The 26550-nt window shown below is 33.9% G+C and overlaps 1 protein-coding gene and 1 non-coding gene across 2 annotated transcripts; both read left to right on the top strand.

Annotated features, from left to right (window-relative positions):
• The first annotated feature begins 60 nt into the window (after nt 1–60).
• TMEM167A (transmembrane protein 167A) lies at nt 61–26550 on the top strand. The gene is made up of 4 exons (XM_063087533.1): nt 61–125; nt 13759–13868; nt 17049–17083; nt 22384–26550. Exons 1-4 carry the CDS (start codon nt 123–125, stop codon nt 22452–22454), a joined length of 219 nt encoding a protein of 72 aa, XP_062943603.1. The 5' UTR covers nt 61–122; the 3' UTR covers nt 22455–26550.
• On the top strand, nt 14538–14672 carry LOC134371423 (small nucleolar RNA U109). Its single transcript, XR_010022844.1, has one exon. It is a non-coding gene; the product is annotated as a small nucleolar RNA U109 (small nucleolar RNA).

Below are 26550 nucleotides of genomic sequence, written 5' to 3'. Positions count from 1 at the left end.
GGAGGCGCCGTGACAGGCCCAACCGGACGGCTGAAGAGAGAGAGAAGGGCAGGCGGGGTGTGCACGCCCCTTCCGCCCTGGGCCCGGAAGGGTGATGTGGCTGGGCCATCGCCGGCCTCACTATGGTAAGAACTGGGGCTGCCGGGTCGCTGAGCTTCGTGCAGGGTCTGTGGACCCGTGCTAGGGCGGGAGGGTTGTGCGGGGGGCCTGGGTGCGCGGGCCACAGGGAGCCATGTCACTAACTTGTTTCTTCCGGGGCTTAGGGGATGCACAGGCCATGGAGCCATGTGGCCCCTGCACGCCCAACCCGGGAAAATCTGGGCCGACTGTCCGAGGAACAACGCAGGGTCGCGGAGCCCGGCCCCTCCCGGAGAGGCCACTTTTCCTGCCTTGTTTGGAAGAAATGCGCCGATTTGGCTTAACCTGTCAATTACATAGATTATCTGTGCCCATTGACCCTTTGAGGCATTGGAGCTTCCTGAGTTTCCGCTCGATTTTTTTTTTTTTTTCGTCTTATCTCGCCGTATGTGCATGACCCGAGTGTTATTATTTCATTGTTTTTGTTTTTGTTTAAACACCGAAGTTCACACCTTCCTTTTCGTCTGTTGAATTAATGACCTTTCAGGTCCCTCCCACATCATTCTCTGAACTTTAGAGATGCTACTATAGGTTTTAATGACTAGAGTTCTTTGATAAGGTGGGTTCCTCTTTTAGGAGCTTAACGTATCTACTCAGGGTGGTGTCTGGCCTCGGGCCTGCATTCCCTTCCCCCACATTATTAAGATTTTATGTGTGTATAAGTTATTTTGTGTTATTGCAGATTCCTTTGATAGTTTAGGCCTCTCAGGAAAGCTTGAACTGTTAAGTCACAAAAGTTCGGAGAAGAAATGCTTACATTTCTAGACCGAGAAAAAGAAAAAGCCAGCGTGGCAAAGGAACAGATGTCATAGTTGGTAGTGATAGTAAAATCCCCGGAGGTATGTCTAAAGGCATTTTGCCTTTGTTATGGTGAATACTGAGAGCCTCTACTTCAGGCCCTTAAGGGGAATTTATGAAATCCAAGTGCCAAATGTTGCCTTTATGAGCATATTTCTGGGGAAAGGATGCATGCTACTTAATGTCTCAGAAGCAACCGTGACCCCACAAATGGTAAGACTGGTAAAAAGTTACTGAGTTTGTGTTCTCAGAAGTTGCTGCAGAGTCTCATGTAGTCAAAAACTCATTAATTGTTGCTTGCTTCATGCCAGCTACTTTGATTATGTCTGGGACATAAGTCACAGTCTCTTCCCTGGGCAAGTTTACCACCAGATAGAGGAGATAGCAGTTTATTGGCCCATTATTCTTTACTTGGCTAACTGTATCATTCTCTATCTCAGTGGCTTTACCCACCTATCACAGGATAGGATACACTTGCTCTTAAGAATGTCGTTAAGGAGCTGTTATTTAATTTAAGAAAATTTTCTCCTTTTCCAATTTAAAAGTATAGGAAGCCTGGCACTCTTAATTCTTGCATATCTTCCTAGAAGCTGAAGTTTATTTTTACCCATACATGTCAAAGATATAGTCCTCTTCTCATCATCTCACTGCCATATGGACTAGCTAAAAGCAAGATGTATAACTTGTTTAAGATTATACTGTGTTTAAGATCAACAGTATTTAAACTGTCTTGCCATGCTTGTTTTTCCAAAATTGACAATAGTCGCTTTAATTTAGCACTTGCTATATACCAGGCTTTTTTCAAAAAATCAATTTATAAACATTGTCTTATTTCAAGCTGGCAACACTTCTGATTAAATGTTTACAGGTGAAGGAAGTGAGGCACAAAGAGACTGACTTGCCTTGGATCACACACCTAGTAGGTAGTGAGGCCAAGACTCAAAATTATTTTAATGTCCAAATACTAATCTTCATGCTGTTGTCGATAGAAACACAACATACCTAAAGATAAAATAAGTATTAGTGATTTGTTACCCTCAAGTATAAATATGTCAGACATGGGTAGATAATAAAGACAACTGCCAGGCGATTGATTTTTCATTCCTGTGAACTTGGGACGTCAAAATACATTGTAGTTAGAAGAGTAACACAGGGGTGTTTCAAGAAGGCTAAATTAGCAATTTAAAAAATTAGTAGTGTCTCAGTATCTTTGCAAGTTTGTATCTAAACTTGGTTTACTTATGAGGTAACCCAGTGATAATAAATCTGAATTACTGTATTTTAATGAATCCATTTTTAAAACATGTCAAGGCCAAAATGTTTATCAGTAGTAGTAATTTACAATTATCAGCATACACAGTCAAGTAATTATATCACTCACAAATTAATACCCCTAAAGAACTTCAGAAAGCCTTGTTCTCCTTTTCCTAACATCTGTCAAGATTCGTATCAAGTCTTGTCTCTTACCAAGATCCTTTTTGTTTTCTTCTAGTCATCTTATGTATCTATATGGACATCTCTGGTCCATGTATATACTTTTATTATCCCTCTAGCATAGCACTTATCACAGAAAACAGCAATAGAGTGTTGTGAATATTTCTCTAGGCAGAGTTCTTAGAGGCTAAGTCATTTCATCTCTACATCCACAGTGCCAATTAGAGTTAATACTCAGAGAGTCTAAGCTAAAAGGACAAGTAAAATATGCTCAGTGTTTTCAAGGACTTCACAGTCCAGTGGGGGAGATTATTAAATACATTCCATGTGCTATCTGCTATGTTGTAGCAAAACAACATGTGTGGAGCAAAGAGTATGGCCTTTAAAGGCTGAACCAAACAGGATTAGAATCATTCCTAGTTCCCATCCTTTACTTGTTTAGCTGTGGGAAAAGTCTGTCCTCTTCGACTAAGTGATTTACAGATGTTCTCATTCAATGCTCACAAACCCTGAAAAGTAGGAGCTATTGCCCACATTTTATAATTCAACTGAGTATCAGAGAACAGGTGTGAAATATTTTCCCTCCTCTTGTAGCAGAAATATGTCAAAAATAAACAGAGAAAGGAGTAATAATGGCTGGGAACTGCTGGGGAGACATCCCCAAGGAACTAACACTGACTTGTATATTAAAGAGTGAGTAGTGGGGCTGACCCCGTGGCTCACTAGGGAGAGTGCCGCGCTGGGAGCACAGCGGCGCTCCAGCAGCAGGTTCGGATCCTATATAGGGATGGCCAGTGCGCTCACTGGCTGAGCGCAGTGCGGGCGACACCAAGCCAAGGGTTGCGATCCCCTAACCGGTCACAAAAAAAAAAAAAGAAAGAAAGAAAGAAAAGAAAGACATAAAGTGAGTAGTTATTAGGGAAGGAGTCATTAGGTAGAGCTGGGACAGTATGATAAAGGAAATGGCATTTAGGGAAACAAAGGCATCAAGCTGAATAATTGCGTGGCGACTTGATGTTGCAGGAGTAGAATCAAGTAGAGTGGAGTGTTGAGAGATGAAGCTAGAAAGATGGGGGCCAGATCTTGACAGGGTTTGTGCCATACCAAGGACTTTATACTTTGATGATGTTTAATTACTTACTTGATAGAGGCTTGTGAGCAAGGACATAAAAGGTGTGCATTTTGAAAAACCAACTGGTAACAACATGGAGAGTGTGTAAATAGAAGATTAGATCTGAGAGACCAGGTTGGAAACAAATAAGTAATCCAGTTAGATGACTGAGTGCTTCAACTCTGATAATAGTAGTTAGGTTGAAAGGAAAGGATAACTAGGAAAATCATTTTGAAGGTATTTTCTTAGTGAGGAATGATGAAGCACAACTTCAGCTTGGATGATTGGGTAGAAAGGAAATTTTGGTTAAGCACTGACAAGTGCTTTACATACAATGTTTTATTAAAGACTTACATTACACATTTTACATATGAAGAAACATGCAAAGGGTTAAGTGTCTTGCCCAAGATCACACTGCTTATAAATAGTGAAGTGACTTAAAGTTAACAGCGGTTTGTTACTAAATCCTGTACCCTTTCTACTATGCAATAATGTTAGTAATTCCACAGGAGATTCAAGAGGAAAAGCAAGGTTTTTATTGAGGCAAGTGGATAGATAAGATGATAATCGTGTAGACATTATTGCATCATCAGTGAAAATGGCATCACCGTAGGAAGGCAGCTGTCTTCTAAGTATTGTTAAAATAGGGTTTCCGTGAACTACACTTTGAAAATCACTGCATTAGGCTGGTAGGAATCCAATGTAGATGCATAGCACTTACACACCTCTAGCAAAGTGCTTACATCCCTGATTGCAAGTAAAAACTTCCAGGGAGTTTTGAGAAACTACAGATACCCAGACCAGTTAAGTTCAAATTTCTGGGCATTGATAATTTTTTAAAGTTCCAAGTGATTTTAATAGCCATCTAGAATTCATACCATGTCTGGTCATCTATACACTGAAACTTTTCCTTTTTATCAGGCAGTCTTTGTTTTTCCTGATTGTATGATCCAAGTACTTCTTTTCATAGCAGGATTTGCTTTTTCTTGTCAAATCATTTTATCAAGGGCACGTGTGAAGTGTTTATTCATTTTTTTTTTAACTTTTATTGATCATACTTTTACAAACGCTTTCTCCTAATAACACTTTTGACACCCTAATTGCCTTGTATTGAGATCTGAAGAGTACATAAAATAGCTAAGCAGCACAAACAGCAAATCATTGTAGGTACCATGACAATGTGATAAAAATAACTACAAATGACCACCAACATTGCCAGTGAAGACCTTAGTTGAGGTGCTTCTACTCTGGACTGTAGCTTTACTCGTATACATGAAAGTGTAAGTAGACATGGTCCTCTGTACATTTTTGGAACAGGACCAGTAAGATCAAATGGTCATTTAATTTAGCCCACTTGTTCTACAAATGAAATTAACCTGACAAGTACAATGTTGATTTATCCAAGGACAAATTTATATACTTGGATTATTTTATTAATCCAAATGTTTAATGATTGCTGGTGCTGAGAAAAGATAGGTGATGTATTCTTATCCAGATATTGTGCAGACTTGATTTCTTGCTTTCAAACTAATCTAAGATAACTTGTCTAAGATAACTTGTCTATTTAGTACAATATCATGCGACCTTACAGTAAGCAGCAAAGTTTGAATTTATTTGCTAATAATAATTTCTGTGTGTTAGTGAAAATTTTGTCAGCCAATTCTGTTGACTTACCTTGGGCAGATGGAGTGTATGTGTGTTTGTACACTCATGCATACTATTTATCCCTGCATTTCCCTGTTTTCTATTTTAAGAGATAGTAATGGTACATATGATTTTAAAAGTAGAAACTAGTTGGAACGTGCTGACCTGACCTAGATTTGTCAATGATAAAATGCTGACCCACTTTTCCAGTGCTGTATAATTTTTATCACAATTAGGTCATGTGTCATTTCTTTGTTTCCTTCCACCCCCAGAAAAGGATAAACTACTTTCGTTTCCTGTAAAACAAGTAGGTATTCATACAAGCAGAATTCTTAAAATTTAATTGTTTTAAAACTGGAATTTTAAAAATTTGTCTTTAGTATTCAATTCTTGTTTTAAAATGTATTTCAGGTAAGCTAGAAGAATTAATATGTCAGTAAAAATTTATTTCCCACATAGGACAGTCATCATTTGAAGCTATAAGACAGTGTTATGCATAAAGAAGACCCTTATTGAATGAATTGGTTAAACAGTTTGTTTTGATAATCCTAAAAATAATAAGCAACATGGAGCCCAGGTGATCCAAGACTAATGAAAATACTGTGGGTTTAGTCAAAGTCCTTTCTGCAGATTAAGTATGGTTAGTAACCAATCATTGAACATTTTCTAGACTAAGCATGTTTAGCATATTAATGTGTATATTTCTTCTGCTTTTCTCATTGTTTCTTTCTTTTTGAACCTTTATATTACTTGGATTTTTCCCTTTCTTCCTCCTTTATTCCTATTGTTTTGGGTGATTTCTTTTTAAGATTTCTAGTTTGAAAGCTTTGTTAATAAATACCTTGAACTCTTTGACTTAGAAATTATTTTTATTTATACATCTAAAACATACTCCTTTTTACCCTTATATTCAAACGTGATGAATATAGTTGTAGCATTCTGAAAATAAGAAATTATATCGTAATAGATAAAACATAATTGAATCTGAAAAAAAAATCCGAACTTCTTAAATAGACATGAGAATAGAGACTGTATAAAAAGTTTATGAACATTGCAACTAATTTTATGTTTAGAACACTAAGCTTTGCATTGACCTTTGTCTGTTCATTGATTAATTATTGCATCTACTGTAATGGTGGCCAAATGAAAGGCTGCAAATTATTTTTATTATTTCAGAAGACCTAAGTAATTGTGATTTAGTTCAGAATGATTACAGAATAAACTGACTCATCAAGTTTATTTCCTTCTGGTTTGGATAAATTAACTCAGTGCAATAATACTAGTTATTCCAAGCATATCAGAAGCTCTGATTAGCTGTGACTGGCATGATAGGTCTTCAGTGCAGAGGGATATAATAGAGGACCTTTGGAGAAAAATAGTTTGGGGCCTCCATTGCAGTATTTTAGAAGAATGAGGACAGCTCTGAGATTAATGGCCAAAGGTCAAGGCAGGGCTGCTGCATTTCACATCCCCAAGGGTTACTGTTCTGGTTGTATTTGAATTTGTGCTCCAGAGGGTGCCTCAGTTATCCCTGAGTCAAGGGAATACTTTGGATACCTCTTTATAAAAAGGAAGTACAGGTGAGTATCCCTTATCCAAAATGCTTGGGACCAAAAGTATTTTGGATTTGGGATTTTTGTTTGTTTGTTTTTGTTTGTTTATGGTTTTGGTTTAGGAATATTTGAACAACCAGTTGACCATCCCTAACTCGAAAATCTGAAATCCTCCAGTAAGCATTTCCTTTAAGCATCATGTCAGAGTTCAAAAAGTTTCAGATTTTGGAACTTTTCTGATTGGAGATGCTCATCCTGTATTTGTGGGTATGGTACACAGAATGCCCACCCCCAAAACCTGAGAATGTGTTACCTTAGATGGCAAAAAGGACTTTGCATGTTTGAATAAAGTTAAGAATTTTGATATGGGAAGATTATTCTGGATTATGGGAAGGAGGTGGCAATTTAATCATAAAAAGATCCTTATAAGAGGGAGACAGCAGGGTCATAGTCACAGAAGATGTGCCTACCAGGGTCAGAGTGATTCAGGATCACTGGCCAAGGAATGCAGGTAGCTTCTAGAAGCTGGCAAAAGCAAGGGAATAGAATCCTCCCCAGAGCCTCTGGAGGGAACTACCAAACCCATTTTAGTCTGCTGACGTCCAGAACTATGAGATGAATTGTACGTATTAAGCCACTAAGTTTGTGGTAATTTGTTACAGCACCAATAGGAAGCTAATATTGCTTTAAAGAGGAACATTTTACTTCTATCATCTTCCACAGCTCTTTTAAGAGATGTGAATCATCTAAGTTCTGTCACAAAAGTTCTTTTAAATTCAATGAAAATGCGATGAAAGTTCAAATTGGTCCAACCTTTATGGAATGCAAACTAATGGAGCCTGTCAGTTTTAAATATGAATTGTTTTTGGCCCAGCAATTCTAGGACTCCTGTTTCCCCCCCACAACCCAAAATAATACCTGCATAGGTGCAAGAATAGATTTCTTTGGCTGGTCTACATTGTTTGTGATGGAAATTTGGAGACAAAGTGCATGTCAATGAGGGTTAATAAAATAATATCTTTCTACAGATTGGAAACTAAGGCATAGATAAAGTAAACATGGCCAAGGTCACACAGCTAGTAATGTATAGGCAGTCCAGCTCTAGAGCCCAGTCTTTAACCATCACAGTATCCTAGACTGCTAAAAAGAATGAAGTAGATCTCTGTGTACTGATACGGATAGTTATTTATTCTGAGTTTTTCTTTTTTTTTTTAAAGGAAGTTGTAGAAAAATATGTATAGTACTACTATCCCATTTTAGAAAACCTACATGAATACATGTTTATGCACTGAAAGTGACAGTGTCTTTTTAAGTGTCAGGTTTTTAACAGCTGTCATCCTCTGATTACTCTGAGGAATGAGAAGAGAGCAAGGTGAAAGGTTTTTATATTTACTTTGAGTATACGAGTTTCTATATTATCTAGATGACTTACATTGGCAATGTATTTAAAATAAAATGAAGACAAAAAAATCATTAGTAACTAGCAAAGTAGTTTAGGTCAAATGCATAGCGTATCGTGGGCCCTTTGTAGTTAATGTTCTATTTTATAATTACTATTTTAAAAGATTATAGAGGACATTAAAAAGCCTTAGTTTTGCTTTTATTATATTGTTATTCACACCTTTGATTTTTGATGTTTAGGCTTTGTCAGGTAAAGTCTGTTTCATAGTATTGTTCCTATGAGGAAAATATATTTCAGAAACAAAGGTATTGAAAGGCATAAGGTTTACTTCTGAATTTAAGCTATTTAAAATTGTTTGTTGTTATGTACTCTTATTTTTTAAATCACACTTGCATATATAAAATATTAACTATTGGTACAACACCTTTAGTTAAAAAACAACATTATACATCTATGTTAAAATGAATCTCTGAGGCTTTAACTAACATTTTTGGTTGTAAAATTCTGTCACTTGATTATTTCAGGACAGTTGGCAAAAAAACTGTAGAGAACAATCTGCTTGCCCTGGAGAATTCCTTTTTCCTTTTTCAAAGCCAGCTTATTTTGCTTGCATGCCAGAAAAATAAGCAGTTACTTCTTTAGGGAGACCAAACCAAGATTAATGTGAATTTGCAGAAAGCTGTGAAGGTGGATTTATAATACCTACCTTCATTATTTAGAGCTCTAAGGACTAGCTTTGGGGCTATTACAAGTCTGATGTTACCTATATTCATTTATTTACTAAACAGTTCTGAAATAGAGTGCTAGTATGAGAGAAAACCTATTTAAAACATAGAATCCAGTGCTAAATGAAAATATGCCAAACGATGTGACAAGGGTCTGCCTTTACATATATATTGCCTTGTTCACACTAGCTTTGAGTTAATTGATGGAAAGCTTCAGAGAGTTGGCATACTGTGTGACAATGCCAGGGAGTTGGAAAAAGAGCATGCTATCCAGTTTAATAAGTTTAGCTAACTATTCAACATTAAATAATATATGCTAAAACTAGGGAGTTAACTTGATATCATAAAGGTCATTGTGTCTTCTACTGTTCATATATGTGAATATCTCAGTAATCTTATTAAGTCATTTTCAGACTATATTTTAATAAATGTACGTAACACAAGAAAATGTATTTTCTCATTGATGGTATTGATAAAAATCTGAGACCTTTATGATGAATAATAGGTCTTTATTGTGTATCTTATTTATATTCTTTTTATTAATGTAACTTAATTTTGTGTAGTCTTACCCTACACTATGGCACAAAAATGAAAATTATTAGCTATTAGACTGCACTGAAAATTAGGTAAACCCTAGACTTGAGATATAGTCTGAGGTTCTAGAATTTCCTGCCAGCTGGCTTGTCTACTCAGTTATGCAGACCTCTTGAAAGTGTTGTATCTCTTATGAATTAGGAGTCAGATGAACACACACTGTCCAAAATGCAAGCACCTTCAAGGCTTGCTGCTTGACTGAACATGTGAGTTCCAGTAGGTGATAGGAAGAAGATGTGGCTGCTGAGTAGAAATTACTTCAGGCCTTTGTTTTACTCTAAGTCCTGGGCCCTTGACATAAATATAAGGAAATTTGCTTCTCCCTACTTGATTTTCCAAAATAACATTAACGAGTAAATATAAATGCAAAGTGGTATATGAAGGTTTCTCTTGAATAGTTAACAAAATATTGTATTCAGCTGTCTGAACTACATTGTTTTTTTTAATAATGGGTATTGTTAATTTGGAATCTATGCTCTCGTATTTGTTAAAATATTCATTATTGTCGATTGTATTCAAGTTCCTTTTCATTCACCATTTTTAATTGTCTACTGTGTACTATTTTATTTCATAGTCACAGGGGATTGGTAAAAACCAATAAAATAGATAAAATGATAAAAAAAAAAAAAAAAAAACCAAAATAGAGAAGACAATTATAGTACAGTTTGGGTCCTTTCATACAAAGGTATATGTGCAACACACATACATACAAAGACCCTGTCTGAGTAGTGTGGAAAGTGGGGGCAGGGAAGACTTCACAGAGGAGGTGACTCTTAAGTTGAGACTGGAAGGATGAGTTAATTCATCAAGCAGGCAACAGACTACATGTACAAAAGACTTCATGATTTAAAGAATCTGAAAAAAAAATTAAACACCATAAATGAATTTTACTTCCATTATCACCTTTTTAAATCATCTTTTCCCCCGTATTGTGGCCAATATGCTAATCTTTTTCTTAGCTTCCTCTCCTCCCTTTAATAACATTTTCCTATTGAAAATCCCAATTATTTTTCTACTGAACAGGGACATGTTTCCTTTCACCCTGAGACTAAAGTTTTATATCAGTGGACAGCAGATGCTAAGCATTAAGAGGAATGCTATAGGTGGCAGGCTAATGTCTATAAGTTAGAAACACTCTTTTGCCTAGAGTCTGAGTATATCTAAAAGACTTTACCACCTAATATTATTTGTTTAAATTTTGGAGCCTGTAAACTTCCTGAACAAAGTTGTATATATCATATATTTCATACTTGTAAATGGTTTTCATTTGTAAATGGTTTCATATACACAGATGTCCATACACACAGTCCATTTCTATAGTAATTGGCATGTTTTTAATGCCTTACTATCTTTTATTATGAAAAAATTCAAACATACAAACGTAGAAGGAAGGGTGTAATGAACCCTCATATACTTGGCATTTCACCAACAACCCTACCCCTCTCTCATGACACACACAGTGGATTATTTAGAAACCAATCCCGGATATCCATGTTTCTTTAAAACGGTATTCAGAGAAAGAAAGAAAACACATTGCAAAATCACGAATTTAGGTAATGTAGTAGGAAGATAAACCTACTTTGAAGATTTCGTTTTCAACTGCTTTACCATGGTAATCTTTTGCTTAATACAATAATTTTGCTATTCTCTGAACATATAAATTCCTTATTCTGTGGAGGTTTTCCCCCATGTTTTTGTCTCTTCTATTCTTTGCCCATTTAACTTGTGCCTTTTGAAGGTTTCACTCTGTTCCTGCTTTCTCCTTCAAACTTTTCTGACTTTTCCTTATGAAAACATCATTCTTTGTTCACATGGTTTAAGCTATCACTTACACATCTACAAAGAGTTGCTGTTTAGTTTTTAAAATACACGTCCTGTTCTATCTAACTTGGTTATAGCTGCTGTGTGCCTCAGTATTCTCATCTATAAAATAAGGGTAATAATATCTACCTCAGATATATGAAGATAGATAATACCAACAAGCACTCAGTGAATATCAGTAATTGTTATTGTTAGCTATAAATTCCTGGAGGGAAGGAATAATGCCATTGTGCCTTTTTTAGGCCCCAGCATCTAGCTTCATTCTCCAGTACTAAGTACATGTTTATTTATGTTGGTTGGGAGGAAATCTGCTTTATATTCCATGCAGTTTTTATTTAATACTATTATTAATATATTCATATACATGTTCGAAATATGACCTTTGAAAGATAAGCATTGTAAGATACTGTGCTTTCTTTTTAGACTTGATCATTAGTTCGTTGATTTATTTCAAGTTACAAAATGTATGTTAATTGCTTTTACAGAAGCAAAATTAATACCCAGTTTAATTAAAAGCCAAGACATATTAAACCTTTGCTATATATGTGAAGAAACTATTTGCATAGAAAAACAAATGTTAAAATTGTAATTACAGATCATTTTTGTTATCTTTTTTGGGCCTTAAAAGTAACACTTAGAAAATTTGAGAAATCCAGAGAAGTTGAGAAATAGGTAAAAACTATCTAGAGTTTTTTACTATCACTGCCTTCTCCCACCTTCTTTGCCTAAAAGTTTACATAGCTAAAGATGTGCTGGGTGTAAAATCTTGCATCCTGTTTTTCCCATCACTTAGCATTGCACATAAACTTTTTTTGTCATTAAGAATATTGGTAAATAATATATACTTTTTAAATAGTTTATACATGTTTGTCATAAAAATATGTAAAAGGTTTAAAAGGATTTTGTGACAAAGACAGGGCCTTTTTTAAAAAAAAAATTCTTCTGGCTATTCTTGCTTACGTATTTTTCCGTGAACTTCAGAATCATTTGTTTGTTTCAAAAATAACTTGTTGGCATCGGGTTCACTTTAAATTTATAGGTTATCTTTACAATGTTGCCTTTCAATATAAGAACCTGGTATATCCTGATATACCAGTCTATTCTACTTTTATGTTCTTCTATGTTTTTAGGTTTTGTCAGTTTTTTCCTTCGATGCCAATGTTGCACATTTCATGTTAAGTTTATTCTAAGATATTTTACCATTTTGTTCTAGTTACTATCATAAATGGATTCTTTTTTTCATTATGTCTTTCAACTGGATAATAATATAATTATAAAGGCTATTGATGTATATATTTTAATTATGTACCCAGTCACCTTACTCAATTCCCTTAAGATCTGTAACTGTTTTTTACTAGATTCTTTTGGGCTTTTCAGGTAAGTACTCAACTGCAAGTGACAATTTTGCATTTTAAAAAAATTTTATATCTTTTATTCTCTGTCTTATTCCTGATTTTTTAGGAAGTGCTTTTAATTTTATTAAATAAGCATATTGCGGGTTGCATGTGAGAGTGATACATTCTATCTACCTGTATATAATGGAAATATTATTCTTTATATATACATGGTAGTATTCCTACAGTTTCTTAAAATTGTTTTATTTATTCAACCATCTCCTGTTGCACTCCTACCATATGGTAGGTACATGGTCAGATGCTGTAGATTCAGAACTGATAACACCATGTCCACCCTTCAGAGATGAGTATTAAAATAAAGGTATCAGTTTTCTATAGGAGTAGAAAAGAGAGTTCTACGTGAAATAGAGAGACGAGGCAGATGGATTCAAAGAGACTCCCTGGAAAAGATGATGCTTGAGATGAATTTTGAATAGAGTAAGTCCACCTCCATTTTACTTTGGCTGGAAACCAATGCTTTTTTTATGTTTGACTGTGGAAACTTATGGTTTCTTATGATTCCTGTTTTAAATCTTTTGGAAAAAGAGTTGAACTATTAAATAATGAATAACTTTTAAAGAATCAGCAGTGAAAGAGAGGGTGCTTTTCTTTCACCAAAATCCAGTAACCTAGTATTTATCAACACATGGAACATGATCTCTTTAATGCGTATTTATCCTAGAAAAAGTTCAGAATTGAAAGAAACTTCAGTCAGTATTTAGTCTATCTCCCCACTCTCCACCCAATTTTACAAATGTAAAACAGACTTAGGTTAATGATTCCACCAAGGTTATATAGCCAGCTATGGCAGAGCTTGGTGAACTTAGTGTTCTGTCTAATAGTCTGGGCTCCTAAGACATATGGGTTAATTACATATTAACTCAGTTTTGATCGGCTATTTTGGATTTATGGTATTTTTCAAGTTCCTGTATTTAGAATTTTTGTTCCATCTCCTGCATTCCTTAGCCCAAAGAATGGAGAGAAGAGTACACTCTTAGAACACCTCATGATTTTGGTTTTAAGTGTTGTCAGACATGTCATTCTTTTTGTTTGCCTTTTTGGAGAAATAAAAGCATGATTCTTAATATAGAATTGTCTGCAGGGTTTTACTTGTGACATTAATTTTTTTTTTTTCTCTTTTTAGTCTGCCATTTTCAATTTTCAGAGTCTGTTGACTGTAATCTTGCTGCTTATATGTACCTGTGCTTATATCCGATCCTTGGCACCCAGCCTCCTGGACAGAAATAAAACTGGGTATGTTACTAATGATGTCTAATCACCCAGATTAGTTCTTATAGGCATTGAATGTAAATTATCATAAAAGTCATCAGATAATTTAATTTCTATGTGTAATTTAGTTTTACAATAAATCTTTTATTTTTTCTCCTGTCTTTAAAAATCCGAAAACTTTATATTCACAGTATCTTACTAAATTAAAAGATAAATTTCAGAAGTGACCTGAAATGAGTTAGACTGAAAAACAGCATATGTGGGATTTTATTTAATTTCCTCAAAGGTTAGTTGTCCATCAGCTTTTATGACAATAAAAGCTTTGTAAACATTGTCTTCTCTTCGTTCCACCTTTTTCTCTGAGCGCCTATTGTACTCACTCAATACTTCTTACATTTGTTGAAATTATCTTACTATTGCTTAGTTGTACTTGAAGTCTTTCTATCCATAGAGATGGTTTTCTTTCTTCCTTCCAGCTGGAACCCCCAACTGTTAACTTAAAGCATATGGTAGAAACCAGTAAATAATTATTCTCATTGACCAGTTGCTTGGAATTCTAATATAAAATGTAATGTTTATCTAATATGATATATAAGTATTTATTTCATTAAAGAATAATCACATAGTAGTACAGTGGAAATATTTGTACTATTTTGGTGCTATTATGAAAATTTTCTTGCAAAAGAAAATAGAGTGCATGTGGAAATGCCTGCTTTGCATTCCTTTGGGAGCAGGAATGCATCCATAACATGCTACATTAAAAAAGAAGTTTACAGGGCTGCCAACCTTACAGTAGAGGTTGAGTGGTAGTATATTTCTCCTACAGAAAAGACCAAAAAATAGCATGTCTACTTTTTACATTTTAAGGTATATACTAATATAGTCAACTGTTGGAAAGCTTTTTTTTAAAATCTTTGTTTCTATATAAATGTTAAGCACCATGTTGTTTTGATCTGTACATAAATATTTCTTCTACAAAAAATATTTCTTATAGGCCCTTGTTCCTTTCTGTTACAATTAACATATTTTTAATAAGACTCATAATAAACTTTCCTTTCATCATAATGAAATTATACCATGCTTAGGTAGAGATGTCTAGAAAGACTGAATGAAATGAGTTCTTGATGACCTCACTGTTTAAAATAAACTTCATTTTTTGCTGTTTCAAATAATACAGAACTAAGTAGCAGAAAAAGATTGCTGTTTTGTCTTTTTTATCATGTAATAGACCCAATAGCATTATCAGCAGATACACTTATTGATATATAGCCGTAGAAACTAAATAGCATGATTGCATTGTGTTTTTTATCAACTGTTTCTGCTTTTTTTTTAATAAATAGCATTTGGGATATTACAGAAATTTGTCTAGATAGACAAATACATGAAAAAAAGCCAAAGTGATACTATTAAGTCTCTCAGTTGCTGAGTTAATCTAAAAAGCTTTTAATATGCTGTGTTGTACCAATTTCTTTGTGATACTTTAGGTTATTTCTAGAGTATTAGAAGTGAAAAGACCTTGATTTTGTGATCTTATGGTTTCAGAGAGTTCTGTGGAGCTCTAAGCTTCCCATGGAGGAGCTTTGGGTGTGCTGCTCTGGGGCCCTCAATTTGCTCCCTTTACCAGAGTAACTTTAAATTATTAATGCATATTATAATTGATAGGTTCTTAGAAGCAAGGAACCATGACTTTGAAAATGTCTAACCTATTGTTTTCCATTTTTTCATGAAGAAATGTAAACCGATTTTAAGTGATATCTGGAGTTACTGTCACATGTGCCTTTAGTGTATGTATTACTGAACACGTTAGTCACTATTCCAAGGACTTTCTGTGTAATCACTCATTTAATCCTCATAACAAACCTGTGAAAGTGGGTGCTATTATTACAGAAATAAAATAACTTGCTCACAGTTATGCAGTGATTAAGTAGGGTTGAACTTAAGCATAGTGTGGCCTTTATATCATATTACTTACAGGAATGTGTATGGCTTTTGTCCTTTTATTCCTATAGTAAAATTGTTTTACCTGTTAGAATGTCTATCCTTTGAAATAAACTTGTATTTTTTCCCATTCCATTTAATCTGAACTGAGAGACTTTGCTTTGAGGTCAGGAAATTACTATACTTCAGAGGAGCATATATAGGACTTAATAAAGCCGTATTTTCTTTCAGTCTTCATGATTCATCAGCCAGTGATCTATTTGGAAAAATCAAAAGTGTAATATAAATTTCCCAGGAATTTAAGTATTTTGATTTTGTTGAGCTAATCCGAACTTATGCAACAAATATGAGGATACTTCAGAAAGTTCCTGGAAAAATAGAATTAAGAGATAACATGAATGTTTTCATGAACTTTTTGAAGTACCCTTGTTAAGTTAATTTATGTTAACTTGTAACCATTTGTGACACTGTTTATAATTCTATTCTTTATCAGACCAGCAAAATGTCTACAATGTTTTTAATTTTTTCAAAGCCGATGTGTTTGTATAGGTACAAGTATTTAATTTATAATATATTCATTCATGGAGTTGAAATGAACATCTTCATTCTAATTTTTCTTATTCCCAGAACTTGTGTTTTAAAAGCCATATTTAGTGAATTCATATACAATAATCCCCTAAAGTAGGAAATTTTCTACTTATATTGAAAACATAGGCATATATTTTTGCATTCTTCCTTACTCAATGATACAGATAAGTAAATACTACTATCATTGGAGTTCATGATTATAGATTATTTAAATATAAAGCTATATTCTATAAGAAATAATTTTTTTTAGTGCAAGTATTTGTAATGTCAAAAATCATCCATAAACTGTGTTCTTTTATCATTTTCACAAAATTAATCATTAATTATATTGGCATATAAATTTTCTGCTTTTGAAGGTACAGCATTAGAAGTTGAATTAATACAGTAAGCCCTTGTGCAGATTTTTGCCACTCTCACATTAATTTACCCTGGATTTGGCCTATGACATAACATATTCTAGTTCATAGCAATTTCTGTATATTGATGATTGATATGCTATTGTCTACTACTTGCATACATAAATGGTGACTTAACATCAAACAAGCAGATTGCATATTTGAAGCACAGCATTAAGGGTTAAAGTACCAGTGTATAATTAATTCTCTACATAATATTGAGAGAATGTCTTACTTTTCCCAGTAATCAATAGACACTTTTTTTCTTTTTTATTCTGTGCAGACTGTTGGGTGTATTTTGGAAGTGTGCCAGAATTGGTAAGTGTATCTAATCTCTCTCCATTTCTTCAACTATAAATTGTTGACCAATGTACTTATGTCATATTCACACAAATCAAATGTCAGTTTTAAAAGAACAAGCTTCCAATTTTATGCATTTTCGCAAAAGTTTATAGTGTTCTGTCAAGCTCTTTTCCTTATGCTGTTTAAGACTAGATTGGTGGACACTTTATAACATTTCATTAACAGGAAGATGGTAAATACAAGAAAAGTGTCTCTAACTCAGATATCAAATATTCATTTCTGGTTTTGAGATTTCAAACAAGTGTATATGGTTTTATGCACTCATGTTTATAGTATAGAGCATGCTGTTCTGTATATTTTGTACCATTTTGATAACTGAGGATGGATTTCCCATCTGATAAAAGGCTTTCTAAGCAACCAACTAAACATAATCTTTTATTGACCTATGTTAAGTCATGGAATGTTAAACTGTTTTGTCTGTTGAACCCATGTGGTCATAGCCAAGCTTTGTCCTAATTCATTAAAGTTAAGGTAAATGTGGTTGTCTTCTAACTTTTCATAATAAGATTAGTAGCATCTTAAGTGTGTTTATAGATATAGATAATAATAATATAATCTTATCCCATTCCCCTTAATATAACCTTTAGCACTATGCCTAGCACATAATAGACTCAAATGATGGTGAGTAAATGAATTAAAATATTTTTTATTGCTATAATTCACTAGTATTCTTGAATAATAGATTATACCCTTTTTTATACCATTCTTAAGGCCATAAAAACACTTCATGGCATTTGCTCTTATACCACTTGGACTGAAAATGACTATTTCTTGTCCTCTTTGAAATTATTTGCATGACCACAAAAAAATTGTTTGATTTTAGTACTCTTCTAACATTGAATTTATATATAACTACTTTTTTCTTTCATAAAAGCTGTCAGACTTTCATAATGAAGAAACATTCTTTTTACATTTGGCTTCTAATCTAGTTAGTCAGTCTGACAGCAGCCTGAATTACCCAAATTAATCCCTTTAAATAGGATGGGAAATTTAGGAATCATCTCTCTTAGATAAACTGTGTTCCTTTTAGAGTATTGTATTTTATTTTGGTTTTCAGCTTCTCAGAGGTGTGGGGAATTTAGAAGATGGTCCATAACAGACAAACAAAATTGATTAGAGATTGAAAAATACAACTAAGTTCCTATAATACTTAGAAATTTTTCTTAAGAAGATGAACTGGGGATTTATATAATATATCTAAAGATAATTATAGCATAAACTAGTCTTCAGATCTTTAAAGCACCTTCTAAGATTCATATGTTGTTAGCCGTTGAACTAATTTTGAGAGCACGTTTTCTTCCCTGGAGCTTTTAATGATAGGCAAGACTCGGTAACAGTGGAAGTTGTAAGCATAATAAAATATCCAGAAGTCCTTTTTAAAAAAAATTATATTTTTTTCAATGTTCATATTTGTGGGGTACAGTGCATTGTTGCAATACATGTATATATTGTACAGTGATTCATTTACGGTAGATAGCATATCCATCACCTAAACATTTATCTTTTCTTTGTGGTGATTACGGTCAAGATCTAAATCTGCAATGATGGGATTATAAAAATCTTTGGCCTTTCAGGTTTCTTGCTGTAGAAAATGATAGTATAAGCATAAAGGGCCTCTTCCAAGGCCTCATTCTACTATATGGACTGTTGAAACAGACATTATCTTCCAGAGAATTAAGTGTGCTTTTAACTTGTATTAAGCTGTCCTTCCTTGGTGTTCTTTGTCATACTTTACTCTTTCTAATGATAATAAGCATGAGGATCCTTTTTTTGTAAGAAGTATCATTGATCTTAAATTGGTAAAAGCACAGATATAGCCTAGATAAATGGTTATCAGTCAGGGGACATTTGGCAATTTCTAGAGCCAGTTTTGATTGTCACAACTGGAGTTGCGGTCAGGGATGTTGCTAAGAATCATAGGATACACAGGACAGCCCTCTCACAACAGAATTATCTAGCCCCAAATGTCAGTAATGCTGGAGTTGAGAAGGCCTGGCCTGTATTTACAGAAATTTGTGGTGCAGACTTATCTGGCACTCAGTCATGCACAACAGCTGCAAACCCTGAAATAACAGAAGGAATTTTAAGCACTTCAAAAAGAACCAAGAAGAGAAGTATAAAGAGACAAAATAGCACCCTCGATGGCTAATGCTGATAGCTAATGGTAAATGTAAATATATATAAATGAAACTGCTTGCTTTAGAGGCAAGTAATCCTGAAAAAGAAATAAAAGAGTATTGCCAAAGAACAGAGTGCCAAGAAAACTCTATATAGAGAGAACATAATGGAAGAGCAAATCTGGAGTTAAAAGACTGAGTTTTCATCTCCGTTTTATCGTTAAGTTGCTAACTCATAAAGAAAATAATAAGATTTTAAATCCATTTTGTGTGATAAATTAGAGAAGTGTATACAGGTCCATCCAGCAGCCAACCTAACTAACCCTTTTGTTCACAATTACTACTTATAAAGAGTATAACTAATAAGTTTAAGACATCTAGTTTTTAGCTTTCTAAATGACTTCCAGTAGTATTATCTGTTTTTATGTCTAATTATAAACAGTGCCTTTTCTTTTTTGCTTGCTCATTTATTATTTCCATTTTCCTCTCTTGGCTATATGAATGCCATAGGTTGAATGGTTTGGTTAAAGTGTTCATTCTTGCCAATTATGTTGAAAACATTAGCTTTTCATTTTGGCAGAGCGATTTAGAAAATGTTGGTACTGATATGCTTTCTCAAGCACATCCTCCTCTCTTGACACAGTATATCCACAAAGAAAGGATGCAATTTTAATGGGGAAAGATCCAGCCAAATCATCTTATGTTACACATCACATTACAGCAACTGTTTCACATTCACTTATACAAACTTAAAGCAAGACAAAAAGTAACATTTTTACCCAAATTCAACCAAAGATGTTTAGCTCTACTACATGGCAATGTCTTTTAAGAAAATTAAAAACAGGAAAATGAAACCCATATGTAAATTATAGCATTCTAAGTCAGAGGATGAGGAAGAGAAGAACCTCCTCAAAAATTAATTTCCAGCAGATACAGAATTTGGCACAGTATTAATTTCTTGTAGGCGTTTAATAAGACTGTATTAGACAATGAGACGATCTAGACCTAATAAGAGTGACAGGCTAGATTATGAAATCTACCTGAAATTTATGTACAAATGGGGTTTTTTTTGTTTTGTTCTATGACAGGTTTTTTTTTTTTCCTACCCCAAAAGAATTAGCATTGTCTAAAAATTGTTCGTTGCAGTTCTGTTTATAACATCCAAGATTTGGAAACAACCTAAATGTGCATCAGTGGACAACAGGATAAGGAAAATGTGGTATATATACACAATGGAGTACTACTCAGCCATAAAAAAGAATGAAATTCTGCCATTTGCAGCAACATGAGCTTGGAGAAAATTATGTTAAGTGAAATAAGCAAGGCACAAAAAGAGGAATATCACACATCCTCACTCATAAGTGAGAGCTAAGAACTAAAGAAAAACCATAATAGAACTTTGAACTTTCAGGAGAGAATAGACCTATAGTTACTAGAGGTGGGAAAGAGGGAGAGGGAGGGGAGATAGGGAGTAATTGGGTAAGGGACACAAAAAAGTAATTATGATTTATAATGATGAACATGCTCATATTGATTTGATCATCTCATACTGTACACAAATACTGATAGTCAACTCTGTATCCCATAAATATATATAAATAAAAATAATTTTAAAAATAAAATACCAAATAATAAATAATAAATAAATAAAAATTGTGACCCAATATAGTTTTTAGTTTTCAAAGATATTTTCTTTTCCAGTTGAAGTGATGGTATTATAAAAATACTTTCTCTCACTTTCTAGATTTTCCTTTAGTTGGCAGGCAGTTCTTAAATGTCTGTGGATAGAAAAAAACACTTTCAGAAAAATACCTAATGTTTGCTTTTTGTATATATGTAAGATATTCTCTGAATATTTTTATTGAGCAGACTCAAAGATACAAACTTACTGATAATATGACAGTTTGAGCTCAGTGAGGAAGCTCTGAAAATGAAAATGACCATGAGATTTTAGTTAATAAGGGTGGTCAACACTGACATTTTCCAGAGGTAGGTAGTTAAGTGAACTTGCCACATGAAATAAGAAACTTAGTTACTGGGAAAGAGCTGATTTAAACATAATAAAAAAACACAAGTGAGGGAGTATAAACCATCTCTGCTAAAGGATACCATTATTTCTAGAAGTAGTTTCTTCCTTTCTTCTATCCCCAGGTCAGCATAAATGCCTGGTGCCTTAAAGATTAGTACAGCCTTGCAGTTACTGAAGAAACAGGAAAGAACAAGATGAGTTTGAGTTAACTTACAGTCATAGGATCTCTACGCAGGGTCTTCAAAAAGTTCATGGAAAAAATTGTGTTATCTTTTAATTTTATTTTTCTGTGAACTTTTTGAAGTACTCATGTATCTGTTTGCAAGACAGTTTCACAAGCCAACTTTCAGGTCTGCTTGATGCAAAGAAAAGTCTCCAAATATAAACACTCCTTAAATGCATGTCAAAATTGACTTGTACTGAAATGCTTGTTTTAAGTTCTACATTTTTAACCCGGAATAATCATACAATAAAAAACTTGATGTAAAATCTGTATCAGAAATAGTTTTTTCTAATATTTTTTATAAAAACATTTTATGTCCATATTTTAAATGCAGTTTTATTGACTGTTCTGTTTGTTTTTATCCATGAATGCTTTCCCTTCCCCGTCCTTTTAAATGCCATGAATTGCTACCAGTGAGGAAAAAAATTATGGCTACAAATTTGTATGTTGAATTCCTTTTTATAGGTGGAAATTTCCTTCTTTTATAGGAAGAAAATATACATATTTTTGGCCTTGATTGAGTTGTTTGAGATTGTTTATGTTGGATTTCTACGTTGTACTACAATTTTACTACATTCTACACTGTATTTTTTAATATATGGGTTTATGCAGTGGCACAGGAATGGTGCTTTCAGGATTTTCTAAATACGTGAAAAGGAGGTAGTCTTAGAAATAAATTGATATAATTTAGACTATTCTGTATTATACTTTTTTTATATTGAATCTAGTTTCTTGTTTCGCCCATTCCCCCTAAATGTGTATGCCTTATAGGCAAGAACTTTATCTTGATTCTTATGTATCCCTCTCCTATAGTAAGTAATAACCTTATAATAATATCCATGGTAGTCACTCAGGTAAAGATGAATATCTCTTTTTTTTTTAATAGGTGAACGGAAGAGTCCTTATGTTGCAGTATGCTGTATAGTGATGGCCTTCAGCATCCTGTTCATACAGTAGCTTGAAAAAAAAATGCCAGAATTTAATTGCCATCAGATTTCAATGTAAACAAGGACTTATCTGCAGAAAATAATGGAAAGAATGATTAGCCCTTTTATCTCCGAACACTGAGTGAGATAAATTTCTAGTTGCTGTTCTCTATTTTTATGTTATTGGACCAATGTTCTATATAAATAATTAAGATGTAACCATTGAATACTCAAAGAGTTTAATAGTCTGTAACAATCAACCTCAATACTGTTAATACAATATTACATTCTACAAATGTCATTCTGCTGTGTCAGATACCAATTTTTAGTGAGTTATCTCTAAGGCAAAAAGAAAACAAAATTGGTAATTACTCTAGTTCCTTTCACTGTGATTTCGAAATGATAAATATAGAATGAGAACTTTTTGTGGACTAGCTGTTACATTGAGGAAAAAATTGGTTCAATTTGTGTTGGTAAGAATTGCATTTATATTTAATAATGCTTGCTTTTCCTCTGGCCACATTTTTTTGATCATTAACCAGAGTACCTCTACTCTTAACAAACTGTAGTTTATTACAGGTGTTTAAAATATTTAAAACAAGCCTATGCAGTTCTTAAGGAGGAAGATAAATGAGATAAGTGACTTAAAAGTGATATTTGGAAAATGTTCATATTTAATATAAGAGGGTTTAGACTAGCCAGTTGGCATAGTAGCCTCTGAAACCTCCAGTCAAGTATAGATATATGTTTTAAGCATAAATTTTACCAGGTAGCTGTCATTCTTTGAAAAAGATAACATTCTTAAAATGAAAGAACAAAATAGAACAAATATAGAATGATAATTGTATATATGTTTTTCATTCTTTTTACTGTCTTGTCTTCAAACACGAAACATTTATTTTAATTGCCCTAAAACAAACTGTATTTTTGTTTTGTATTTTGATACAGCACTTTAAACCTAATTTATGTTTTGTCTGTCACCTTCAACTGGAATCTCTTGTGTAACTTTGTGTAGGTGATAGAGTTTTCGTATTTACTTTTTTATATACTGTAGCATAAGTGTCTTTCAGCTTTGATAGTGAAGCAGGACATTCAGCAATTTTTAGTCTAGACAAGAGGAATATTGGAAATGGGACATAAATTTTAAAACAGGGCAGTTATTATAAGTTTATGGTTAACATTGCCTACCGTTAAACTAAAAATCAGTTAAATTTCAAAGCTAAGAGGAGCTTAAATTTTAGATAAAAATTACCTGTTATATTGTTCCCCCCTATTAATTCCCCATAAGGGTAATAAAAAGAAACTCTTTTTTTTTTATTTTAAAGAAAAATAAATTAGAAGTTATTTTTAAATGAATCTGCTAGTAGCTCTTTCTGCAGAAACAGAGTATGAAACTGAAAACCACCTATTTTTAAATACCACTTTACACTTCTTGGAATAAATTCTAGGAAACAACTAGGTAAACTGTCCCCCTCTCCTTTTCTTCCCAAAATAGTTGTTATAGGCTGTCAGTATACTTATATTTTGGGCATAAATATAAAGCTAATTAAAAGCAGTATATTTGCTTTAGACAGGAAATCAGGTTATGATAATTTTTCTCACTGAACTGCCTCTTGGGCTTTACATTAGGTCAAGGATTTTGAAGGGTATCCCAAAATTAGGACTCTTATCAGCATATCCAGACAGAGTAAGTCACCTTTGTGGTCTAATTTATGGATGGCCATCTGTTGTCCAGCTCTACTGCCAACTGGACTTTACAAAAGCTATGTCAACTAATTTTTTTTATATGCTAACACAAATCTATTAGGAAGAGGGAAGACTATTATAGATAATCATTTCTAAGACATTTCTTTAATTTGGCATTTTGGGGGAGGTAGGTGGAAAGTATAGGAAGAAATTATTTCTTTGGAAAATTTGTGGTAACATATATAAAACTTTGCTGTGTATAGATGCTGAACAGAGTGGGAGGCAGCATAATTCTAACCCCAACCATTCTGACATTTTGAAACAAGCTCTTTGTGAGGTGGGGGGGAAGACACAGGATCCTATGAAGAAAGCAATTAGCATTTTCTTTAATGTGTGTGTGTGTGTTTTTCTTTCCCAAAGAGTTACCACTGAATCCTGTTCTCTATCCAAAGGGCAATGTAGGTGGTTTTAAGCCCACAGAAAATTCAGAAATTTCCCTTGTGGTCTTGATGAGGTGGTGGGTTGCAGAAGAGGATTGTAGATCAACTTAAGCATTAAACAGACTGCCTCTGTCACACAGACTTATTGCAGGCTGGATGGGAAGATGGACATGGAAGTCCATAGCTTGCTAGATTAAATGCTCTACCTAGCCTGCTTTCTGCCTTCAGAATTTTATTATTCTATCTCTCCTGGAATTTTTTTTTTGTGCTGATATTTATTTCCTGATGGGCTTCAGATGTGCCAGTGGCAGGGAAGTGTTCTCTTTCCAGGAAGTCTTAAAAAAATGATTAAATCAACATAGTTTTAAGAGAGCGTTTATCCACATAGTCATAATCCACATGGTCTGTTGAATTCCCTCTGTGGCTTAAAAAAGTTGATTGAAGTCCAATGTCTTGTTAATGCCCTGTCCCACTGTGCCAGGCACTATGCTGAATGCTCTTACACGTTCACATTCAAAATAGTTCTTTCATGGTGGGAATAATAGTAATATGTAATTTTTAATAGCCTCCTTCATTTTAGTAATAAGATGATTAATCTGGTTTTAACTTGGGATGAAGCAGAGTTTTGTTTTTTCCTTGTTTTTGGAGGCTGGCCAGTACAGGGATCTGAACCCTTGACCTTGCTGTTACAAGGCTGTACTCTATAACCAACTGTGCAACTGGCTATCCTCATAATAAAGTTTTGAATGAATTATCTTTTTCAAGTTTACAAAGTCAAAAATGAACAGATATGTGCCTAGTTTTTTGAAAAAAGACTTAGCACTTGTAAATAGAATATTTATATTCCTTTTGCCATTCTTTCAGGAAGTATTTATAGCATGCATGTATCATTGAAGATAGAAAGATACACAGTTTCTTTCCTGTTGTAGTAGGGAATGTAGTAGGTGAGAGAGATGAAGTTAAGTACATAAAGTGCAATGTGATAACATTTATTATTGAGATAATCCCAGGATTTTAGAAAAAAACAAAGAAGGGTGACTGGTCAGAGTCTGAACTTCTTTCCAGAGGAACAGTGCTTAAGCTGAACTTGAGAGAATTGTGCAAAAGCACAGTGGTATGTTAAGAACAGTAATTACCTAGCTTGCTGTGCACAAAGGTAATATTAAGACCTAAGCCTAGAAAGGTGGGCAGGAGTTAGATCCTAGAAGGTCTTGTATTTTTGTCATTCCTATTACCTACCTCAAAATTGAATATGTTTTCCTTCCTGTCTAGCACAAAACTCCAGGAAAAAAAAAGTTTCCCTTGGCATATGTGCAGTCAAGTTTGACTATATCTATGTTCACCTTGTTTTGGAATAGAAATACAATAATATACTCTCCAGAGACTCGCCTGAATAGTATATGAGGTAGAAGCAACTAACTATTCAGTCATGTCAGTGTTTCTAGGAATTCTTTTAGTAGCTTATACCCAATGATGCCAAAAGCAGCCATGATTGTTAAAAACTACACACCTGAACAAAAAGCAGAGATGGCTGCATTGTCTACATTTTCTGGGTGCACAGAGAATATTTCCAATAAGCATGGACTTGTGCTTTTTTCAAAGCCTTTGAGAAGTTACTGGATTATAGGAAACTGAAAACAAGAATAGAAGATTTTAGGGGACCGTTCTTCACTTTCTTTGGTATCCAGTAACAGTAGAGTTTCAAAATATGTAGCTGACTAATATTAGCATTGTGACTACTGCACACTTATTATTCTTAATCAGCAAATAACTAGTAGCTTCTGAAAAATATAATTATTTTCATAATTATGTTATTTATACACTGCCTGCCATGGTTTACCTTGCCCTAAATGAATCTCAAAAAAATAATCTGGAATGCTACTCCAGTATCAGAAAACAGTGGGGAGGTGGAATATATTTCCTGTGATTTTTAAGAGTACACAGTGTCATCTTAATCTCTGGTTAAGGGATTCGTATGTCTGGTATGTAATAAAAACTAAA

Source organism: Cynocephalus volans, chromosome 2, assembly GCF_027409185.1.
Source record: "Cynocephalus volans isolate mCynVol1 chromosome 2, mCynVol1.pri, whole genome shotgun sequence".
Lineage (NCBI taxonomy): Eukaryota > Metazoa > Chordata > Mammalia > Dermoptera > Cynocephalidae > Cynocephalus > Cynocephalus volans.
Note: the sequence above shows the minus strand (reverse complement) of the source record. Positions and strands in the feature narration are given on the sequence as shown.

Bases quoted from the DNA above. Each gene is read 5' to 3' on its own strand.
- TMEM167A (XM_063087533.1), top strand. The intron at 13,869-17,048 runs GTATGTTACTAA...TATTCTGTGCAG, and splicing joins CTGGACAGAAATAAAACTGG to ACTGTTGGGTGTATTTTGGA. The intron at 17,084-22,383 runs GTAAGTGTATCT...TTTTTTTAATAG, and splicing joins TTGGAAGTGTGCCAGAATTG to GTGAACGGAAGAGTCCTTAT.